The 18,736-nt window shown below is 39.6% G+C and overlaps 1 protein-coding gene across 5 annotated transcripts in view; it reads right to left on the bottom strand.

Moving 5' to 3' along the window:
* Window positions 1-18,736, bottom strand: part of IQGAP2 (IQ motif containing GTPase activating protein 2) — a 310,132-nt gene that overhangs the window by 42,321 nt on the left and 249,075 nt on the right. For all 5 annotated transcript variants that reach the window (XM_015140297.3, XM_078004903.1, XM_028849526.2 and 2 more), the window contains 5 exons: window positions 12,605-12,688; window positions 11,156-11,227; window positions 10,424-10,493; window positions 6,787-6,995; window positions 325-474 (listed from right to left, as the gene is read on the bottom strand). In XM_015140297.3, coding sequence (XP_014995783.1) covers window positions 325-474; window positions 6,787-6,995; window positions 10,424-10,493; window positions 11,156-11,227; window positions 12,605-12,688 — 585 coding nt within the window. The remainder of the gene's footprint in view (window positions 1-324; window positions 475-6,786; window positions 6,996-10,423; window positions 10,494-11,155; window positions 11,228-12,604; window positions 12,689-18,736) is intronic.

Here is an 18,736-nt window from a genome sequence, read left to right as displayed (position 1 = left end):
GTGAAGAGCATGGGCTCTGAAGTCAAACTGCCTGCGTTTCAAAACCCTTGCTTTATCATGTACTGCATGTACTGGCTGTGTCTCAGTTTTCTCATCTGTAATGCAGGAATAACAATAGTACTTATTCTCTCGCGGCTCCCAGGGTTATGGTAAGAATTAAATGAGAGAATGTATGTAAAGCACCAAAAATAGCCTTGGTACTTAGTAGATGCTCAACACAGGGATGCTATTATAGCTGAAGCATGATAAAAGACTCCTTGTAAGCCACAGACATGTAACATAGCAGTACTCCCAGACTCAGAGTGAAAGATAAATTGTTCTTACCTGTAAAAGGTAAAACAGTTGCTGATATGTTTCTAGTGTTTTTCTCCTCTCCTTACTCAAACTTTTTATTCCTTGGTTGTCGGTGTTATTCAGTATTTCCATTTCTCCTCCTTTTTTCTTATTCAGCTTTTTACTGTGTGAAATTACATCCTGTAAAAAATTGATGAGATTACTGCTTTTTAATTCTTGTACTCTTTTCCTCCTCTCTTCACATACAGGATTGAAACACACGTAATTGGAAATACAGGCATACCTCATTGTATTGTGCATTGCTTTATTGTGCTTCACAGATATTGCATTTTTTTTTTTTTTTGCAAATTGAAGATTTGTGCAATCCTGCATTGAACATGCCTATTGTCACCATTTTTTCCAATAGCATGTACTTACTTTGTGTCTCTGTGTCACATTTTGATAATTCTTGTAATACATAGAACTTTTTCATTATTATACTATCTGTTATGGGGCGCTGTTATCAGTGATCCTGTTTTTTTTGAAATGGAGTCTCTCTCTATCACCCAGGCTGGAGTGCAGTGGTACAACCTCAGCACACTGCAATCTCCGCCTGCCAGGTTCAAGCGATTCTCCTGCCTCAGCCTCCCGAGTAGCTGGGATTACAGGCGCCTGCCACCACGCCTGGCTAATTTTTGTATTTTTAGTAGAGATGGGGTTTCACCATGTTGACCAGGCTGGTCTTGATCTCCTGCCTTCTTGATCCACCTGCCTCTGCCTTCCAAAGTGCTGGGATTACAGGCGTGAGCACCCGGCCTATCAGGGATCTTTGATGTTACTATTGTAATTGTTTTGGGGTACCACAAACCATGCCCATATAACTTAAGCAGCAGTTCTGACTGCTTCACCAACTTTCCTTTTTCTCTTCTCTCCTTGGGTGCCCTATTCCCTGAGACAGGACGATATTAAAATTAGGCTAATTAATAACCATACGATGGCCTTGAAGTGTTCAAGTGAAATTTACACATCTTTCACTTTAAATGAAAAGCTAGAAATGATTAAGCTTAGTGAAGAAGTTATATCAAAAGATAGGCTAGGCCTAAAGCTAGGCCTCTTGCACCAAACAGCCAAGTCGTGAATGCAAATAAAAATTTCTTGAAAGAAATAAAAAATGCTACTTCAGTGAAAACATGAAAGATTAAAAACACCAAAATGGCCTTATTGCTGATATGGAGAAAGTTTGAGTGGTATGGATAGAAGATTAAACCAGCACAATATTCCTTTAAGCCAAAGCCTAATCCCAAGAAAGGCCCTAACTTTCTTCAATTCTATGAAGCCTTAGACAAGCCAGGAAGCTTTGGAAGAAAAGTTGGAAGTGGGCCAAGTGTGGTGGCTCATGCCTGTGATCCCAGCACTTTGGAAGGCCAAGATGGGAGGATGGCTTCAGGCCAGGAGTTTGAGATCAACCTGGGTAACGCAGCAAGACCCCATCTGCACAAACAAATTTTAAAAATAAGCCAGGTGTGGTGGCTCATGCCTGTGGTACTAGCTACTTGGAAGTCTGAGACCCACAGTAAGAAATACATTTTCCATATTTTATTGGTGAACACACATACACCCTCTCTCTTACTAATGGTACGTGCTGATATTTTCTATTTGCTTTTATTCTATTCCACTTCTAAAGATTACTCATTGTGACACACTAAATTGATTTCATGACCCTAATGGCACATGACTCATATTTGAAAGTCGCTATTCTAGAACACCTCCCCTGTCACTTGGCATTAGTTCACTGTCCCAGAGTAAGTGGCAAGAAAGTTGCTTTTCCTAAAACTTCTTCCAGATTTTTGACTGAGCTCTTAGCCGGACCTCTACATGAGGAGTCTACTTGCACATCAGGAATGCTGGGCCAGTATCCTTAGAGGGGCACTATGGTCAGTGTGGACAACAGCGTTTTGCTCTGCATGCACTACTGGCATCTGTCACCCTGGCTCCTTCCCACCAAATACCAGCAGGGACTCCTAGTCATTTTCACAGCCGACATGTGCCCGCCCTCATTTCCAGTTGCCACTGGGGATAAGAACCACTGTCAGGTCTTGCCTAAAGGGTAAGCTCTAAATATGTTTACTTCCTGGCACCCCATTCTCCCATGGCTGGGGTCAGCCTATTGAGCAGCCGGGGTCCAGAGCTCTAGGAAGCTCTCGAATAAGACAGTTCCATATGGCTACATCCATTGCCTTCCAGGTCCATGATTTTATTCTTTCTCATTCTCAGCTCAGAGAGAGGCAGCCTTGACTTACCCACTTACTTCTGTCACCCCAGTTGCTTTTATAGGGAAAGGGGAGAGGGGAGTTGATTTACATTCCCATAACATTTTTTAAAAAGCAACGTTTCCCCCTTGTTTTACCAATATATAAAATGTATTCAGTTCAAAGAAAGGAAGTGTAGTTACCGCCAGATAGAGGTCAAGGGAGAATCTAGGCAGGTGGCTGTCTGATAATCCTTATCTATAAGAAGTCCTAAGACATCACTAGAGTAAATGTGGCTTACAGTGCGAGTTAATCCACATTTTTCCTCTTCAGATAGCTGGCGACATGTAAATCATTCAACTCCCTCAAATACACAGAATAAATCTATTACCTTGATTTTAAATATATGGCAGGAAAACAAGTCTTATCTATAATCTCCCCCTTTTCCCTCCCAAGTGTTTTCAGTGGAGGTCACTCTAGAAACTGAGGGCTTTTTGTTTTGTTGCAGACTTCATCTTCTGGTTAATGGTTTTTGCCATATACAGAAGAGAGGATAGGGGTGGTGAGCGATCTGGGGCAGATCTAAACTCCTCTGCATTAAAAACAGAGAGAGTTGGTGAAGGCAGGACAGGGAGAGGAATGGAGGGAGGGAAGCAGCGGAGGCAATGCTGAACCCAGAAAGGGGAAGAGAGGGCGGGCCGGTGGCTGTGCCGATGGAACAGCGCTTGTCTGCTGGAGCTCCAAGGGCAGAACTGGGTACAGCAACTGGGATAGCCCCTCTGCCTTCTCCCTGTGAGGTTCTGACTTGCTCATGAATGTGCTTGGGTGAATGGAGGTTTGCTTTGGGAAGCTTGAAAATGGACACAAGAGCCAACCCAGACAAGGATAACAAACAGAGCAGTTACTTTTTATTCATCAAAACTCACTTTTCCTGATTCTTAATCAATATCGAACACTGGAGGAATACCGTGGTTTGAAAGAGGAACCGTATTTGGCTTGTTCATGATAGTCCCACATCTCAATATTGCCCTTTTACCGCCACCTTTCCCCTTTTCCTGATAAGGGGATATCTGCGTGCCGGTAGTATGCCATGATATAAACATTTTTGTAGAAAATGTGGGCCAGTATGAAGGGCTTGGGCTTGGGCTTTGGAGTCGTAAAGATATGGGTATCTGCAGAGTATAATTAGCTTGGTAAACCTGCACAGGTTAATCTAAGCTTCAGTTTCCTCATCTATAGAGTGAGTGTAATAACAGCAATTTTACTGAGTTGCTGTGAAGATTAAAAATATATGTAAATCACCTCGTACATTTTCCAAGGAAGAAAACACACTCAGAGAGAGGTTAAGAAATACGCTCAAGGTCACACGTTAATATAAGCAGTGAAGTAGTATAATTAAGCATTAATAGTTAACAAATCTCAATGCTGGGTTTCAGGTAGTTCTGGCCTGCAAATCTGGGCTCCTGGATGATACATCACACTTATGAATGGGAATTTTAGTACTAGTTTTAGATTAGCTTTAGTCTCTTAATTTAGGCTTTCCTTCCAGCTAGGTTGACCTATACTTTTTTTTTTTTTTTTTTTTTTTGGCTCCTGTGCCTCCAGGAAACCTCTATTTCAGTTGCTTTGTCTTCTTTCTCCAAACCATTCTTTTTGCCTAAAATCAATGTTAGTCACTTCACTAACCTACAGATTTTGAGGTTTTTAGGAGGAATGCTGATTTTTAAAAGAACTATAAAAAATGTTAAGGTTACTAGCAAGAGCTAGCATTGTTCTGTAAGAACAAAGCCACTTCCCTTTACAATCTCTCTTTCCTCACTAAACACACACTCATTGTTAAAAATAAAAAGGTGTGGGGAGGAGGGGGAGAAGATAAACATAACTATCACACAAAGAAAAATCACTTAACTTCTTTGTCCGTCTGGCTTATTATTATTTTTTGATAATAAAAGAAATCATACTAACTTAGGCACTATTTTCTCCTCTACTAAATCACAAACCTTTCCTCCTGCTTTAGAAGTATCAAAACCATTATTTTTAGTGGTTATACAACATCTATATTAAACTAATTATATCATCCTCTGCATATTGTTCTGGCCTTCAGGTCGTTTCCCACTTTTTCACTACTATAAATAAAGCTTCAACTGCTCTGTTCTTGCATCACTACAAATGTTCTGTCAATGATAAGGCTAACAGCTGCATATTTAATAATCATTAGTTTAATCACTAAAAAATGCTGGATACATATTGGGTATTTGCAAATATGTTGAAAAACTTCACAATGTTATCTATTAGTGATAAGTGGCTTTAAAAAAACCCCCACAAAACTCAAGCATTCATGAAAATCTGATAACTTGCCACAATTGTGTTTCCAAAAGATACATATTATTTAAACTATGTACTGATTTGCAACTAAGCCTTTATTTTAAAAGGCAAGACATTTCCTGTTTATGATTTTATGGCAATAGGGTGAAACAGCAGTTTAAGGTTATAAAAAGCATTCTCTAAAAAACCTTCTGGAATATATTACACTTGAAAAGTTCTCATTTTTGTCAAACAATACAAATACATTATTTTTAAAAAAATACTATTGTTTTTCTGGATAAAATAATAAAAGTAGTTTTATTCCTGAATGTTTAGAAGAGATGATCACTTGTGTTTATAAAATGATGTTTTTCTTATTTTCTCCTTCACAACTGCCCTGGTGTCTTTATGAGGTCTGGAGGACCAGCCTGGGGCATTCACATGCCCACGTAACTGGCAGCCTCCTGTGGCTGCTCATCTCCCAGCTGTCCAGAACACTCGCTTGGTTGCTGGCCGCTGGAGCTCCACCTATGAGCCACTGTAGCCTTCTCAGAGTTTCCAGAAGGTCAGTTTCCCTCTTCGACCTATCAGTTTTTCCTGAAAACTGATGTGGCACATAGGAAGGGAACAAGGACGGGGAGAGAGGTCTTATCCTAGGCATCTGTTCTTGGGTAAAAATGACGCTTTTTACACTTTTTTTTGAGCCCTGATATTGGCAGGTTTCACACAGATGTGAAGTCACACCGTGATTTATTTAGAAGTTATCAATGTGGGCAGTGTGACTCTGTACGTATTTTGGAAATACGTGGGGATGTTTTTTAATATCTTAACAATTGAAGGGCACTCCTGCTTTCTAGTGAGCAGGGATTGGGGATGAGAGGTGCTCTGTGATCTGGCAATTTGTGGGATGGTCCTGTGTAAATAATTGCCCTACACCTTGCATGACAGAACTTTTGAATGTCTTACTGGTCATTTACGTAGGTCAATATTCTGTTTGTAATTATCTAAGCCTAGAATCTAATTGTTTTACGTAGATGCATAATATATTTTCCCCACACAAAATCTAGGATTTTCTAGAATTGCAACTGCTGGGTAAACTGGGTGGAGACTACACTTGGCTAATGCTGAACTTTACAAATAGTTGTTCTCCATTTTGGAAAACGAGGTCCTGCCAGCTCTACCACTTCTCCACATCAGTTGCCACTGAAGCCCTCACAATCTGTAGCTGTTCTGTGAAGAGGTCCACACCCCTGGTAACTGTATCATGTCTTCCAGTGTCATCAGGCATATACATTTTCTCAATAAAATGTGTGCTTTTATTAACAATTACTCTTTAAATTTCTCTTTTGTATTCATATAAAGGCCCTAGTCTTATTCTGAAGGTATATACATCAGTACATTTTATCACATAGATTTCATTTCAGAATAAGGAAGCCTTACAAAATGTTATAAATGGGGAGGCATAAAATTTTACAGACTGGAGAACCACTAATTTATAATAAAAACGATAAAAACTTATTGTAGATTCCAAATGAACTTAGCTAGACCAAAGTGTCATGAACATATATAACCACAAACAACATGTTTCAGTCAACAGTAGACCTCATATAAGACATTAGTTCTATAAGATTATAGTATAATATTTTCACTGTATTTTTTCTATGTTGAGCTATGTTTAGACACACAAATACTTACCATTGTGTTACAATTGCCTGCAGTATTAGTACAGTCACAAGCTATACAGGTGTGTAGCCCAGGAGCAGTAGGCTTTACCATGTAGCCTAGGTGTGTAGTAGACTCTACCATCTATGTTTAGGTAAGTGTTCTATGATGTTTGCATCAGGATGAAATCACCTAATGCTACGTTTCTGAAAATGTATCCCTGTCATTAAATGACTCTTGACTGTATGTAGGCATCTTCCCTCTTCTGGGAGCTGACAGTCCCAAAAACCCCACCGACCTCTAGTGTGATCCTGTTCTTCACCAGGAGTCCAATCTTGATGTCCATCAGGTTCAGGTCTTTTTCCAGCTGTTGATTGGCCCTGATCTTGGTCACTACTTCTTCCCTTAATCGTGCAACCTCTAGTTCCTCCTGGAAATCCAAATCACTTTGGTCCAACAGGTATACAAATTTGCGAATTACTGTTAATGGTGGGTTTTCAGAGCCAACTGCAGTGACAGGAACAGGCATACTTTAATTAGGAAAGCTTGGAATGATTATCAACAGGAAAGAAACAAGGTCTTAAACAATTACTAGAAAAATATACCAATGAAAGTACTTGGTCTAGGGTGAGAATCATTCTACCCACCCCCACACAATTTAAAATCTGGACAAGGAAACTGATAAATAAATAAATGAACAAAACAGATATCTGGCCCCACTCTTTTCTAGTTATCAACTCCCCTTTTCTCCCTTTTATCAGCTCTCACACTGTTCCCTGGACTCATGCACTAAGAAGATAGTACTATCTGTGCCTCCTTCCTCAGGAACCTGGGAAAGAAAGTTAATATAAGTTACCTTGACCCTGAGACCTTGTGCTTGAGCTAGATAAGTGACTTACATTCTTGCTGCAGGAAGCAGAAAGTGGTTTCTCCCAACCCAAAGGATCTTTGGGAAGGAGCCGGAAGTAGGCGAAAGCTGAATTAGAAAAGGGCCAGGAAGGGAGGACTGTAAAAGCCAAACAGGAACCAACAGAATGATAAGTGAAACGAATATTCTACCCAGCTGAAATAAAAAGATTTTAGAAATTGAAACTTGGCCCTTGTTCTTTGAGCACCAGCCAAGGGAGGGTGCTCAGAATCTATGGGTCAGCCCCTGTTATTGAGAGGGACATTCACACATAAATTCTAAAAGGGTGTTTCCCTTAGTACCTGGAACTTTAGGCTTTAATTTCCTGGCACTCTGACTCTTGGAAAATATTTTAACACGCTTAGGGAGATAAGATCTGGGTAAACTGTAAGAATAAATCATCCGGTCCATTGAGGACGAATGATTAGACCCAATAATAGAAAGATGACTTGCAAGAGCTAGTACAGTCATGGTCATCTCAATAGCTGCCCTCCTTTACACCTAGGCCCTTGACAGTCTTCCTTTGACTTCCATCTTAGTTCTGTGGTGTTTTGACACTAAAGGAGGAAGAAAACCAACACCACAAACAACTGCATAAACCCAGCATGGAAAACCAAATCTATAGTCAGGTATGTTATTTTACCGTTGCTGATGGCCTTTATTGGAGAATTTTCCTTGGATCACCGGACCCTTTATTTCCTGACCACTGAAGCACATCAATTTATTTTCCATCCATTTCCAGCAAAGATGCTGCCACTGACATGACCACTTCAGGGAAGGCCTTAGCAATGCACCACAGCTCATCCATGCAGCCAAGTTGGGGGAACATGAGCCCTCCCACCGTGGCCAGAGTTGATGGCTGCTTCTCCCTCCCGCTAAGGGTTATGTCTCTTCATATGTACTAACAGTCCCATCGGAAACAACTAAATTAGTATTTTAGCTTTACTAATGGCCTGAATTTATTATTTCCTCTATCAATACTAGGCTTTTTGCCATCTTTTTTTTTTTTTTTTTTTTTTTTTTTGAGACGGAGTCTCTGCCGCCCGGGCTGGAGTGCAGTGGTGCAATCTCAGCTCACTGCAAGCTCCGCCTCCCGGGTTCACGCCATTCTCCTGCCTCAGCCTCCCGAGTAGCTGGGACTACAGGCGCCCGCCACCTCGCCCGGCTAGTTTTTTGTGTTTTTTAGTAGAGACGGGGTTTCACCGTGTTAGCCAGGATGGTCTCGATCTCCTGACCTCGTGATCCGCCCGTCTCGGCCTCCCAAAGTGCTGGGATTACAGGCTTGAGCCACCGCGCCCGGCCTTGCCATCTTCATCTGAGAATGACTTTGTGGTACAGATATTTTCATTTCAGGAAATCAGGCCACTTTATAGTCTGCACCTACAGGTGACCACATCCTAGTTCCAGCAACTTTCAAGCTGGAATGCGTTCAGTGACATTCCAGAGAAAAAGGGTGAGAACAGATGATAACAAACTTAGAAAAGTTTTGGTTACCATAAACTTTTTTTGATTGCCATAAAAGCACCCAATTTGCTGAAGCCCAGAGAAGCTTAGATCTAACTCACTCACCGAGATGGTTTCTCTATTTACCTTTTATGTCCCAATATAAAGTTGCCCAGATTTTAAAATCGGAATTTGTCTTTGTAATAAAAAAGTAAACAAATAAAAAACATCACTGTAACTGCTTAAAAAAAAACATGTTACCTTGAACGAAATGAAAATTAGCCTGTGTTCATTTGGAAAATTTACTTTGAAGTCATCTTTCATATATAAAAGCAATAGCAAACATATTTTAGTGTCAGGGCTCAGAAAAAGAAAAATCCTCTTTAGCCTTCTTTAAAAAAATTTCAAAACAACAACAACATATCTACCAGCTGAGAGGTGAGCTGGAATCTAGTGGAATGAGACATTATTCAGTAGATTCTGCAGGCTGGAGGCAGAGTGAGGACTTCAAGCGTCCCTAGATTTTCCTTAACAAGTACCAGGGAAGATCTTTCTTGAGCCATATACTTCATCCCTTAATTCAGACAAACTTTAGACAATAAAAGGTGCTGGCTAAACTTACTAGGCACTGTAAGTACTAATAAATTTATCAGCAAGCTTTCCTTGACTGTGCATGTTCCTGTGATAATTAGAATGCAAAAATTGAATATATGAAGAATCAACTTATGATGTAAAAAAACAAAATAACAAACATAGGCAAAGTTGGGACTGTAAGGAGATAGCACAAAATGTGACTTATTTTTTGGTGAATTTTATTTTGCTATTTTCAAACTTTCTACACATTTTTATTAAAAACCTTAATCTGTAATCCTAGCACTTTCGGAGGCCGAGGCAGGTGAATCATGAGGTCAGGGGTTGAAGACCAGCCTGACACACATGGTGAAACCCCGTCTCTACTAAAAATACAAAATATTAGCTGGGTGTGGTGGCTTGTGCCTGTAATCCCAGCTACTCAGGAGGCTGAGACAGGAGAATCACTTGAACTGGGGAGGTGGAGGTTGCAGTGAGCCAAGATTGTGCCACTGCACTCCAGCCTGGGCAACAGTGTGAGACTCTGTCTCAAAATAAAAACAAACAAACAAAAATTAAAAATTATTCTGTGAAAAGTTCAGAATGAAATTGCAGGAAGATGTCTGCAGTTGTCATTTTTGGGAGATGAGACTATGTCTAACAAATTAAACAATGTAAATGTAAGATTATTTTTTAGCTAACTCTTTTGCATTAGATTTTTGACTCTAGCTTAGATTGAAAAAAAATTCAGCATTTACGCCAACTCCATTCTCTTTGAAGAAGAAATTATACCATGTGGCTGATCCCTTCCATTTAATAGGAAGGCCCATTTCCTGTCACCAAGTGTTCCTCTGTGTACTGGTTTAGAACCTGGGGCCTGAGATGATCAAAATCTACTGGAAACAATGGGTATCCTCTGTTCTTAGAACAATCTCTGAAGTGACCAATATGGACCAATATGTCCTTGCCTGGTTTATAAAAAATCCTTGCTTTGTTTCAGAAAGCTCTCACTTACCCAGTGTTTTGTAGTCATCTCTAGCTTTGTTCGCTCTCAGCAGTGACTGTATTTTCACAATTTCATTATTCTGCAAAAGATTGAGACAAGTCTTGATCTCCCAGAGTCCCACCTACTCCATTATTTTTGAATTTAGAACATTTAAGAACTGTTAGTATTTAAGAACTGACACTACTTAGAACTGACAGTATTTCAATGTGATGTATTCAACGTTTATTTTTCCATTTTCTTTGAAGAAGAGGTCAGATAAGTTAACTAAAAGTGCAAACAAGACTGTAGGGGAACTGCTTAGACAAAGAGATCTAAAAAGGGAAAATAATTTTAGCACAGAACTTAGATGATCCAATCTATGTTCCCATATCTCTTCCTTAAAGATTCAGGAAAAAATCCCTCCCGGGGGCTTCTATTTAAAGTAAGCAGTTAGCAGTTGAAAAACCTACATATGCAATGCTGGAAAATATTTTTCTAGAGTCTTCTGTCTTTGGTGTAACTAGCCTACAGTTTTCCCCTCACCCATTTTCTATTGAGTCCTGACGCGAAGTCTAACTCTCAACATGATTTCTGAATGAAAACAGTAAGCCTCCAAATATTATCATATGAAGTTCTAAGATCCATTCTTTCCTAAGTGTTCTTATCCACCATTCAACAAAAATCATTCAATGCTAACATTCAATAAAGCATTAATTTAGTTCATTATCAACCTGGATAAAATCCCACAGGCATTTTTCTTACATGATCTCTGAAATACTGTAGTCTTGAAAGATAGCTCTTTCTTGCAGTTGCCATTCGGAACCAGGACTGAATCTAAAAAGTTTAAAAAAATAGAAAAGAACAATAAAAAATAAAGAGAAAAGTCAAAGTAATCACCAAACAACCCGTAATACGGTTTTGTGTAGTTTTTCTAAAAACAATGATACTTGATAAGGAAAAAAAGCAGCCCACTAAATAATCAATCTTTCACAGATGTTTCTTAAGGGGTTCAAAACACTTTACATGTTACTGTTAATTTCACTGCCTTAATAAGAGAGAGGTGGGGAGAACAATTTAACTTTGTAGTATTTTACCTTAATCTCAGTAAATAAAAGCCAGAAGGATGAGGCGTTTTGCTGAGAGTTGCAATGAGTCAGGAAATCAAGTAAACTAAGTCTAGGGTTTCTTTTATCATCCCTTTAAATGCATTCAATATCCTTTTAAGTTTTTACGGGAAAACACTGAAGAGGTCTCATGAGGGACCCAATTGCTACCAATAGTTTTTGAGAAAATAGGCATACGTTCCATAGGATGCTATTTCATCAAGGAGCTACTGCACAATGGATCTGGGTCACGTTATTCTCTGCCTTCACAGTTTAAAACTTTTTTTAAAATTTGTTTTTATTTATTATTATTTTTAAAAATACAAATGAGGTCCCCCTATGTTACCCAGGCTGGTCCTGAACTCCTGGGCTCAAGTGATCCTCCCACCTCGGCCTCCCAAAGTGCTGGGATTACAGGTATGAACCACTAAGCCTGGCCTAAAACATCTTTAAACTAATCTGATTCTACTTTCCAGCTCCATTGCTTCCACTCTCATCTGGATTTCCAGGCTGGAGACTTGTAGATCTCCAAGTTGTAGATCTCTAAGTTGTAGATTTCCAAGTTGATTTTTGCCCAGTCACTCTGGCTTTCAGATCCATGAGAGTGGACACCACAGTACCCTTTCTTTCTCACCCAGAGCTATTCACCTGAGTGAAAGGCTGGGTTCGACTAATTCAACTCCCAAATATAGGCCTTAAATTAGCTCTACTTCCTCTAATCATTGGTTTTGTTCTGTTACATCTGAGCATTCTAAATATGCTTAAGCAAATGTGGAAAGAGAAACATGAAATAAAGCTGGGTTCTACCTAGAGTTTAAATAATCAATTTGAACTTTCTAGACAAAGAGAATTTATTAGTCACAGAACACTTTCACTTGTGATTCTCATAACCACTCATAAAGGACTTGAAGTTTTATAGTAGTTTAACTAACCTGCTTGAAAAATGATTAGGTAAATGAGCAGCGGAGCTGGGATTCAAATCCAGTACTGCCTTCTGACTTCAAGGCTCACACATACCCTCCCTTTCTGTAGCTGTCTTTCATATTAAACATGAAATGAGGGGAAACGTTTAAGCCAAGCACTTGGTATGGTAGGAAAGGGTATTTACCTTCACAATAGAATCAGTATTATCAATGAATGTTTGCCGCCTGTGCATATACACCTTCCGTTGTTTACATCCTTTCCAAAAAGCCTAAGGAAAAGAGTGGGTTATAGAATTATTTACCAGCAAGTTTCCCAGTTTATATAGGAAGTGCAAGAGCAGAGCACATCTCAGGTCGCATGGAGCTGGGGCGCTGTCAGGGACTCTCCCTTCAAATCTCATCTGGACATACTCTCTGGGGGTAGCCAGTTAACCATGGCACAGCACATCAGCTCACAGCTGAGACTTGTTCTAAGCTTAGGACAGCAGAGCAGAGGTCATAAATTACATGGAGAAGCACAGTTTCTGCTGGAAAGCTTAACTTTACCAAGGCCCTGGGTAACAAGAAGGAATAATAAAATGGAATTTCTCCAAAACCCATAAACAGTATTAAGTAGGTGCTACTGGTATTTGATAACAACAAAAAATGCTTGAAAATAATGCCTAATATTAAGTATCTTTACCACAACAAGTGGCCCACTGTGGCCCCGACTGGAAAGGAGGATGCTCTACCAACTTGTGGCCCTGAATCCCTTGGATCCCGGAAAACACTGGTGCTGCAACTGACCATCATTTCATATACTCCTACATGAGGTTAAACAATGCTTCATCAACACAGCTTTACCTGATTATCACCATTAAGTAGAAGTTTTACAGGAAACACAAAAACTGGACACAAACTAGTATCTTTAGAAGAATTAAATTCATAACTGCTATCCGTTTATTCCAATTCGTTTATGAGCATCTTTTTATTGAAACATCTTTGTAACTCACCCCAATTCTGATACTGTTTTTCAAATTAGAAAGGAAGTAAAAGTTCCTTGTTAAAAAGGGCAAATAAAAAAAATCAAATTATTTGTATAAACGTCCTTCCATGTCTGTATATATTTGCCTCATTCTTTTTTAAAAGGGTACATGAAATTTTATTTCAACAATAATATTTTTGTAATGAGTCAAAACAATATAGTCAGGATGGAATCAAAATGATGAACTGGGCACTCGCTCCAGACTTCCCCTTGGTCCAAATCCCTAGAAGGCAAAAATATACTTAAAAAAAAAAAAACCTTTTAATTTCGAAAGAATCACCAACTCACAAGAAGGATCAAAAATTATTCGATGAGTTCCATGTACCCCTTTACACAGCTTCCCCCAATGGTAACATCATACAAATACACTTTTATTATCATTTTTTGAGACAGGGTCTCATTTTGTCACCCAGGCTACAGTGCAGTGGCTCAATCATGGCTAACTGCAGCCTCCACCTCCTGGGCTCAACTGATCCTCCTGTCTCAGACTCCTGAGTAGCTGGGACTACAGGTATACACCACCATGCCCAGCTAATTTTTCTATTTTTTATAGAGACAGAGTTTCATTATGTTGCCCAGGCTGTTCCTGAATTCCTGGACTCAAGCAATCCACCCACCTTGGCCTCCCAAAGTGTTGGGATTACAGGTGTTAGCCATACCTGGCCCAAACATACTTTTAAAGCAATCCATAATAGTGCTAGAAAATAAGAAGGCATAGAGATAAAAATTATGAGGGTTCCTAGAAAAAAGAAGGTAACTAGAACTGAACTGAAAGAGGAAAAGGCAGAACAAATTTCCACAAAAATGTCAAAACATCTTTGATATGGCTTTAAGCTTAAGGCAGTCAGGGTAGTTTTGGGAAAATTCTTGCCTTATCCATTTGTCAATTGGAGGACAAAGAAAGCATAGATGGTGAAGTGTGAGCTCGAGGAAACTACAAAAGTGTATAGTTTTGGGGAGGGAATTTAGCAGTATCAAATTTAAAATTATTTAGCCTTTCACCTAATATTTCTAGTTTTCAATGTATCAAGCCCAGGAAAATAAAAGCATCTGTGTAGAAAAACCCCATATATAAGTATTTTTGTTACAGCATTGTTTGTAATACCAAAAATGTGCATCCAGTAAAATGTTCACAAATAGGGGGAACAGCTAGAGACACTGCAATTGCAGTCCCACTGAGGGATGCTACACATCAGTTAAGAGTAAAGTAAGGTCGGGGGAGGGGGAGGGATAGCATTAGGAGAAATACCTAATGTAAATCATGAGTTAATGGGTGCAGCACACCAACATGGCACATGTATACATATGTAACAAACCTGCATGTTGTGCACATGTACCCTAGAACTTAAAGTATATATATAAAAAAAGAGTAAAGTAAGGTCATATATACTGACTATGGCAATGCTCTGTATCTTGGAGAATAGGAAGACCTCCAAGATATACAGATAATATTAAAAGGAAATTTTAGCTTACCACACATATTATGATACCACATGTTAACAAAAAAATCCACAGAATAATTATACATATTTCTATGCAAACAATCTGTACCTCAATACCTAGAAGATCTATTAAAATACACAGTGAACAAAGAGAAAGGGATACGTACCTGTGTACCTATCTCTACTTCCACCTAGCTACTTCATAAAGGGAACTACTATTTAACATTTTATTATGTATCCTCTGAAATATGCACATGTGTAAACACACATACCCCATCATTATACACACAAATACAAATACAAACTTACATTAAGATGTGAACTGGGCATGGTGGCTCACGCCTTGATATGGTTTGGATTTGCGTCCCCACCCAAATCTCATGTCTAATCGAAATCCGCAATGTTTTAGAGACCTTCACAGCAGCCCCTGCCATCACAGGCTGGGAAGCCTAGGAGGGCAGAACAGTTTCGTGGGCCAGGCCCAGGGCCTTGCTGCCTGCACAGCCTTGGGACACTAATCCCTGCATCCCAGTCGCTCCAGATCTAGCCATGGCTAAAAGGGGCTCAGGTACAGCTCAGGCTGCTGCTTCAGAGGGTGCAAGCTGTAAGCCTTAGTGGCTTCCATGTCATGTTAAGCCTGTGGGTGCACAGAATGCAAGAGTCAAGGCTTGGGAGCCTCTGCCTAGATTTCAAAGAATGTTCGGAAAAGCCTGGGATTCCAGGCAGAAGCCTGCTGCAGGAACAAAACCGTCATGAAGAATCTCTGTAGGTTAGTGTGGAGAAGAAATGTGGGGCTGGAGCTCCTACACAGAGTCCCCACTAGGACATTGCCTAGTGGAGCTGTGAGCAGACAGCCACTGTCCTCCAGACCCCAGAATGGTAGATCCATTCATAGCTTGTACCCTGTGCCTGGAAAAGCCACAGACACTGAATACCAGCCCTTGAGAGAAGCCACGGGGAATGAACCCTGTAAACATTCAGAGCCACATCAGCACTTCAACTGTCAATTTCAAAAACTCAAGAGTAGAAAAATGTATTTATTCATATTTTTATTCTTCTAGCTATCCTTTCTTCCTTTCTGATGTTCTGAAATTTCTTCTTTCATCATTTCCTTTTTGTTTAGAGAGCTATCTGTAGTCATTCTTTGAGGGAAGGTTTGCTGGTAACAAGTGCTCTTAGTTTCTCCTTCCTTCCTAAAGGATATTTTTGCTGGATATAAAATTCTATGTTGACAGTTATTTTCTCTCCAGATTCTACAAGTGTCTGGGTGCCTTGTTACAGGAGAGTGGAAGTTTAGACTCCTCATTCAGCCTTTGCTTCCCCTGAAAAATGTTTTACTTCCTTCTGGCCTCCTTAAGTTATGAAAAATCCTCTGTCATTAGAACCATCTCCCTCTTATAGGTAAGTTGTTTCTATCTCACTGCTTTTCAAAATATTTTCTTTGTCTTTTATTTTCAGAAGTTTGGCTGTGATATGTCTTTGTGTGAATTTCTTTCACTTTATCCTGTTTGAGGTTTCCTCAGCTTCTTGAATCTGTGTTTTTGCAACATTTCCACTTTTATTTCAAGTGCTTTGTCAGTACTGCCTCTTTCTCCTCTCCTCTGGGAATCTGATGACACAAATGTCAAATCTTCTGCTATAATCCCACTGATCCTTGAGGCTCTGTTCTTTATTTTTTTCAGTTTGCTTTTTCTCTGTTGTTCAGATCTGAGAATTTCTATTGTTATAGTCTCTAGTTCACTGATGCATTCCTCCTCTGTCCTTCCATTCTGCTGCAAAGACTATTCATTGGGTTTCCACGTCTGTTACTGTATTTTTTAGTTCTAAAAGTTACTGTGTGGTTTATAAACTTTCTAATTATTTGCTGAGGCTTTAGTTTTTTTTCCTGAGATGTTATTTCTTTTGCTTCAAGTGTTAGTAATTGCTAATTGCTTGCTGTAACATTTTTATGATAGCTGCTTTAAAAATCCTTGTCAGATAATTCTAACATCTGTCATTTCTGTGTGGGTACCTAGGAATTGTTATTTTAAACTTAAGTTGTGATTTTCTTGGTTCTTGACATAAGTGATTGTTGTGATTGCAATATCCAAATAGTCAAGTGATGAACCTTAGACAATGTGGGTAGTATGGGGTCCTGGATCTTATTTAATCCTACTGTTTTAGGTGGCTTTTCCTGACATTGTTTTGGCAAGGAAAAGGGGGGGAGCACTGCCTTATTACTAGGAGGTGGGAGGAGAAGGCTAGGTTCTCCATTTGGTTTCTGTCTATATAAACTAACATAACCCTCTTAAAGGTGAAGAGGAGAAAAGGAGGCTAGTGAACCTTGGGACCCAAGGAACCTTAACACCAAGGTGGGGAAGGCCTCCTCATTATTGCTGGGAGGGGGTCCAGCTACCTACTGGACCTCTCTTGATATCACTCTGGCTGGGAGAGTAGAAGTGCCTTCTTATTACTCCCCATGTGGCCTCCATTGACCAACTGAGGGAAAAGACCTTATTACAGCTAGATGGTGTGAAGGTCCTGCCTCTCTGCCGTGGCTCCTCTCACACCACTCTAGCAGGGAGAGGGAGGGCTGCCACATTACTGCTCAGTGGGCACGAGATCCAGATTCTACAAGTCTGGGTGCCTTGTTACAGTCCAGGAGGGTGGAAGCCCAGGCTCCCCATTCAGGCTTTGCTGTCCTAGGTGGAGGCATTATATTTTTTTTTTCCTGTGTGTGTGTGTGTGTGTGTGTGTATGTGTGTGTGTGTGGTGTTTGGCTAGAGTAGAGTAGTTACTGTCTGAAATTATTTTTGTCTTGCTAGACTGTTTCTTTCTTGGCCCTTTGGCTACAGAGAACAGGCTTTCATTGGAGCCTATATTAGTCTGTTTTCATCTGCTGATACAGACATACCTGAGACTGGGAAGAAAAACAGGTTTAATGGACTCACAGTTCCACATGGCTGGGGAGGCCTCACAACCATGGTGGAAGGCAAAAGGCACTTTTTACACGGTGGCAGCAAGAGAGAATGAGAAAGAAGCAAAAGTGGAAATCCCTTATAAAACCATCAGGTCTCATGAGACTTATTCACTACCACAAGAACAGTATGGAGGAAACTGTCCCCATGATTCAAATGATCTTCCACTGGGTCCCTCCCACAACACGTGGGAATTATGGATGTTCAATTCAAGATGAGATTCGGGTGGGGACACAGAGGCAAACCACATCAGAGCCTGTACCCATTGGTATTTCTGGGTTGCCACCCTCTTCAGCTACAGGTCAGAAAAATATAAACAAAAAGAAAACTCAAAGAACTCACCACTATGTCATTCCTTGGGTCCCAAGGTTCACTAGTTAGTCTGACTTTTTTCTCTTCACTTTTAAGAGTGTTATGTTTGTTTATATATAATATTGGGGGCTTTTAGTTGTATTTATGGAAGAATAGGGAAAAGAACATGTGTTCCATTTCCCCAGAAGCAGAAGGCAAGCCCAAATAATTTTTACGTCCTTAAAGTTTATAGTTTTCTATATTATTAAGGTTATATGAATCTATTCCTTGACAAAATTCAAGATTTAAAAAAAATCAGAGGTGTCAACAGCAGTTATGACTCAAGAGGATCAACTAAAAATGTATTAGAACTAAGAGTTCATCCTGCTGACTAGTAATAAAATGAATATAAAATTGATAACTTTTCTACATGTCAAGAATAAACAACATAATAGAATAAAGATGTTATTCACAATAGCAGAAAAAGATACATAGGGGTAGGAGTAAACTCAAAAATATAAAGGAATAAAATTATAATGGTATACTTTGGAACAGATTAATAAATGGAAAAAGATTAATGTCTGAACTGTAAAGTTTATTATT

The sequence above is a fragment of the Macaca mulatta genome, chromosome 6, assembly GCF_049350105.2.
Source record: "Macaca mulatta isolate MMU2019108-1 chromosome 6, T2T-MMU8v2.0, whole genome shotgun sequence".
Taxonomy (NCBI): domain Eukaryota; kingdom Metazoa; phylum Chordata; class Mammalia; order Primates; family Cercopithecidae; genus Macaca; species Macaca mulatta.
This window is presented reverse-complemented; position numbering and strand designations above follow the sequence as displayed.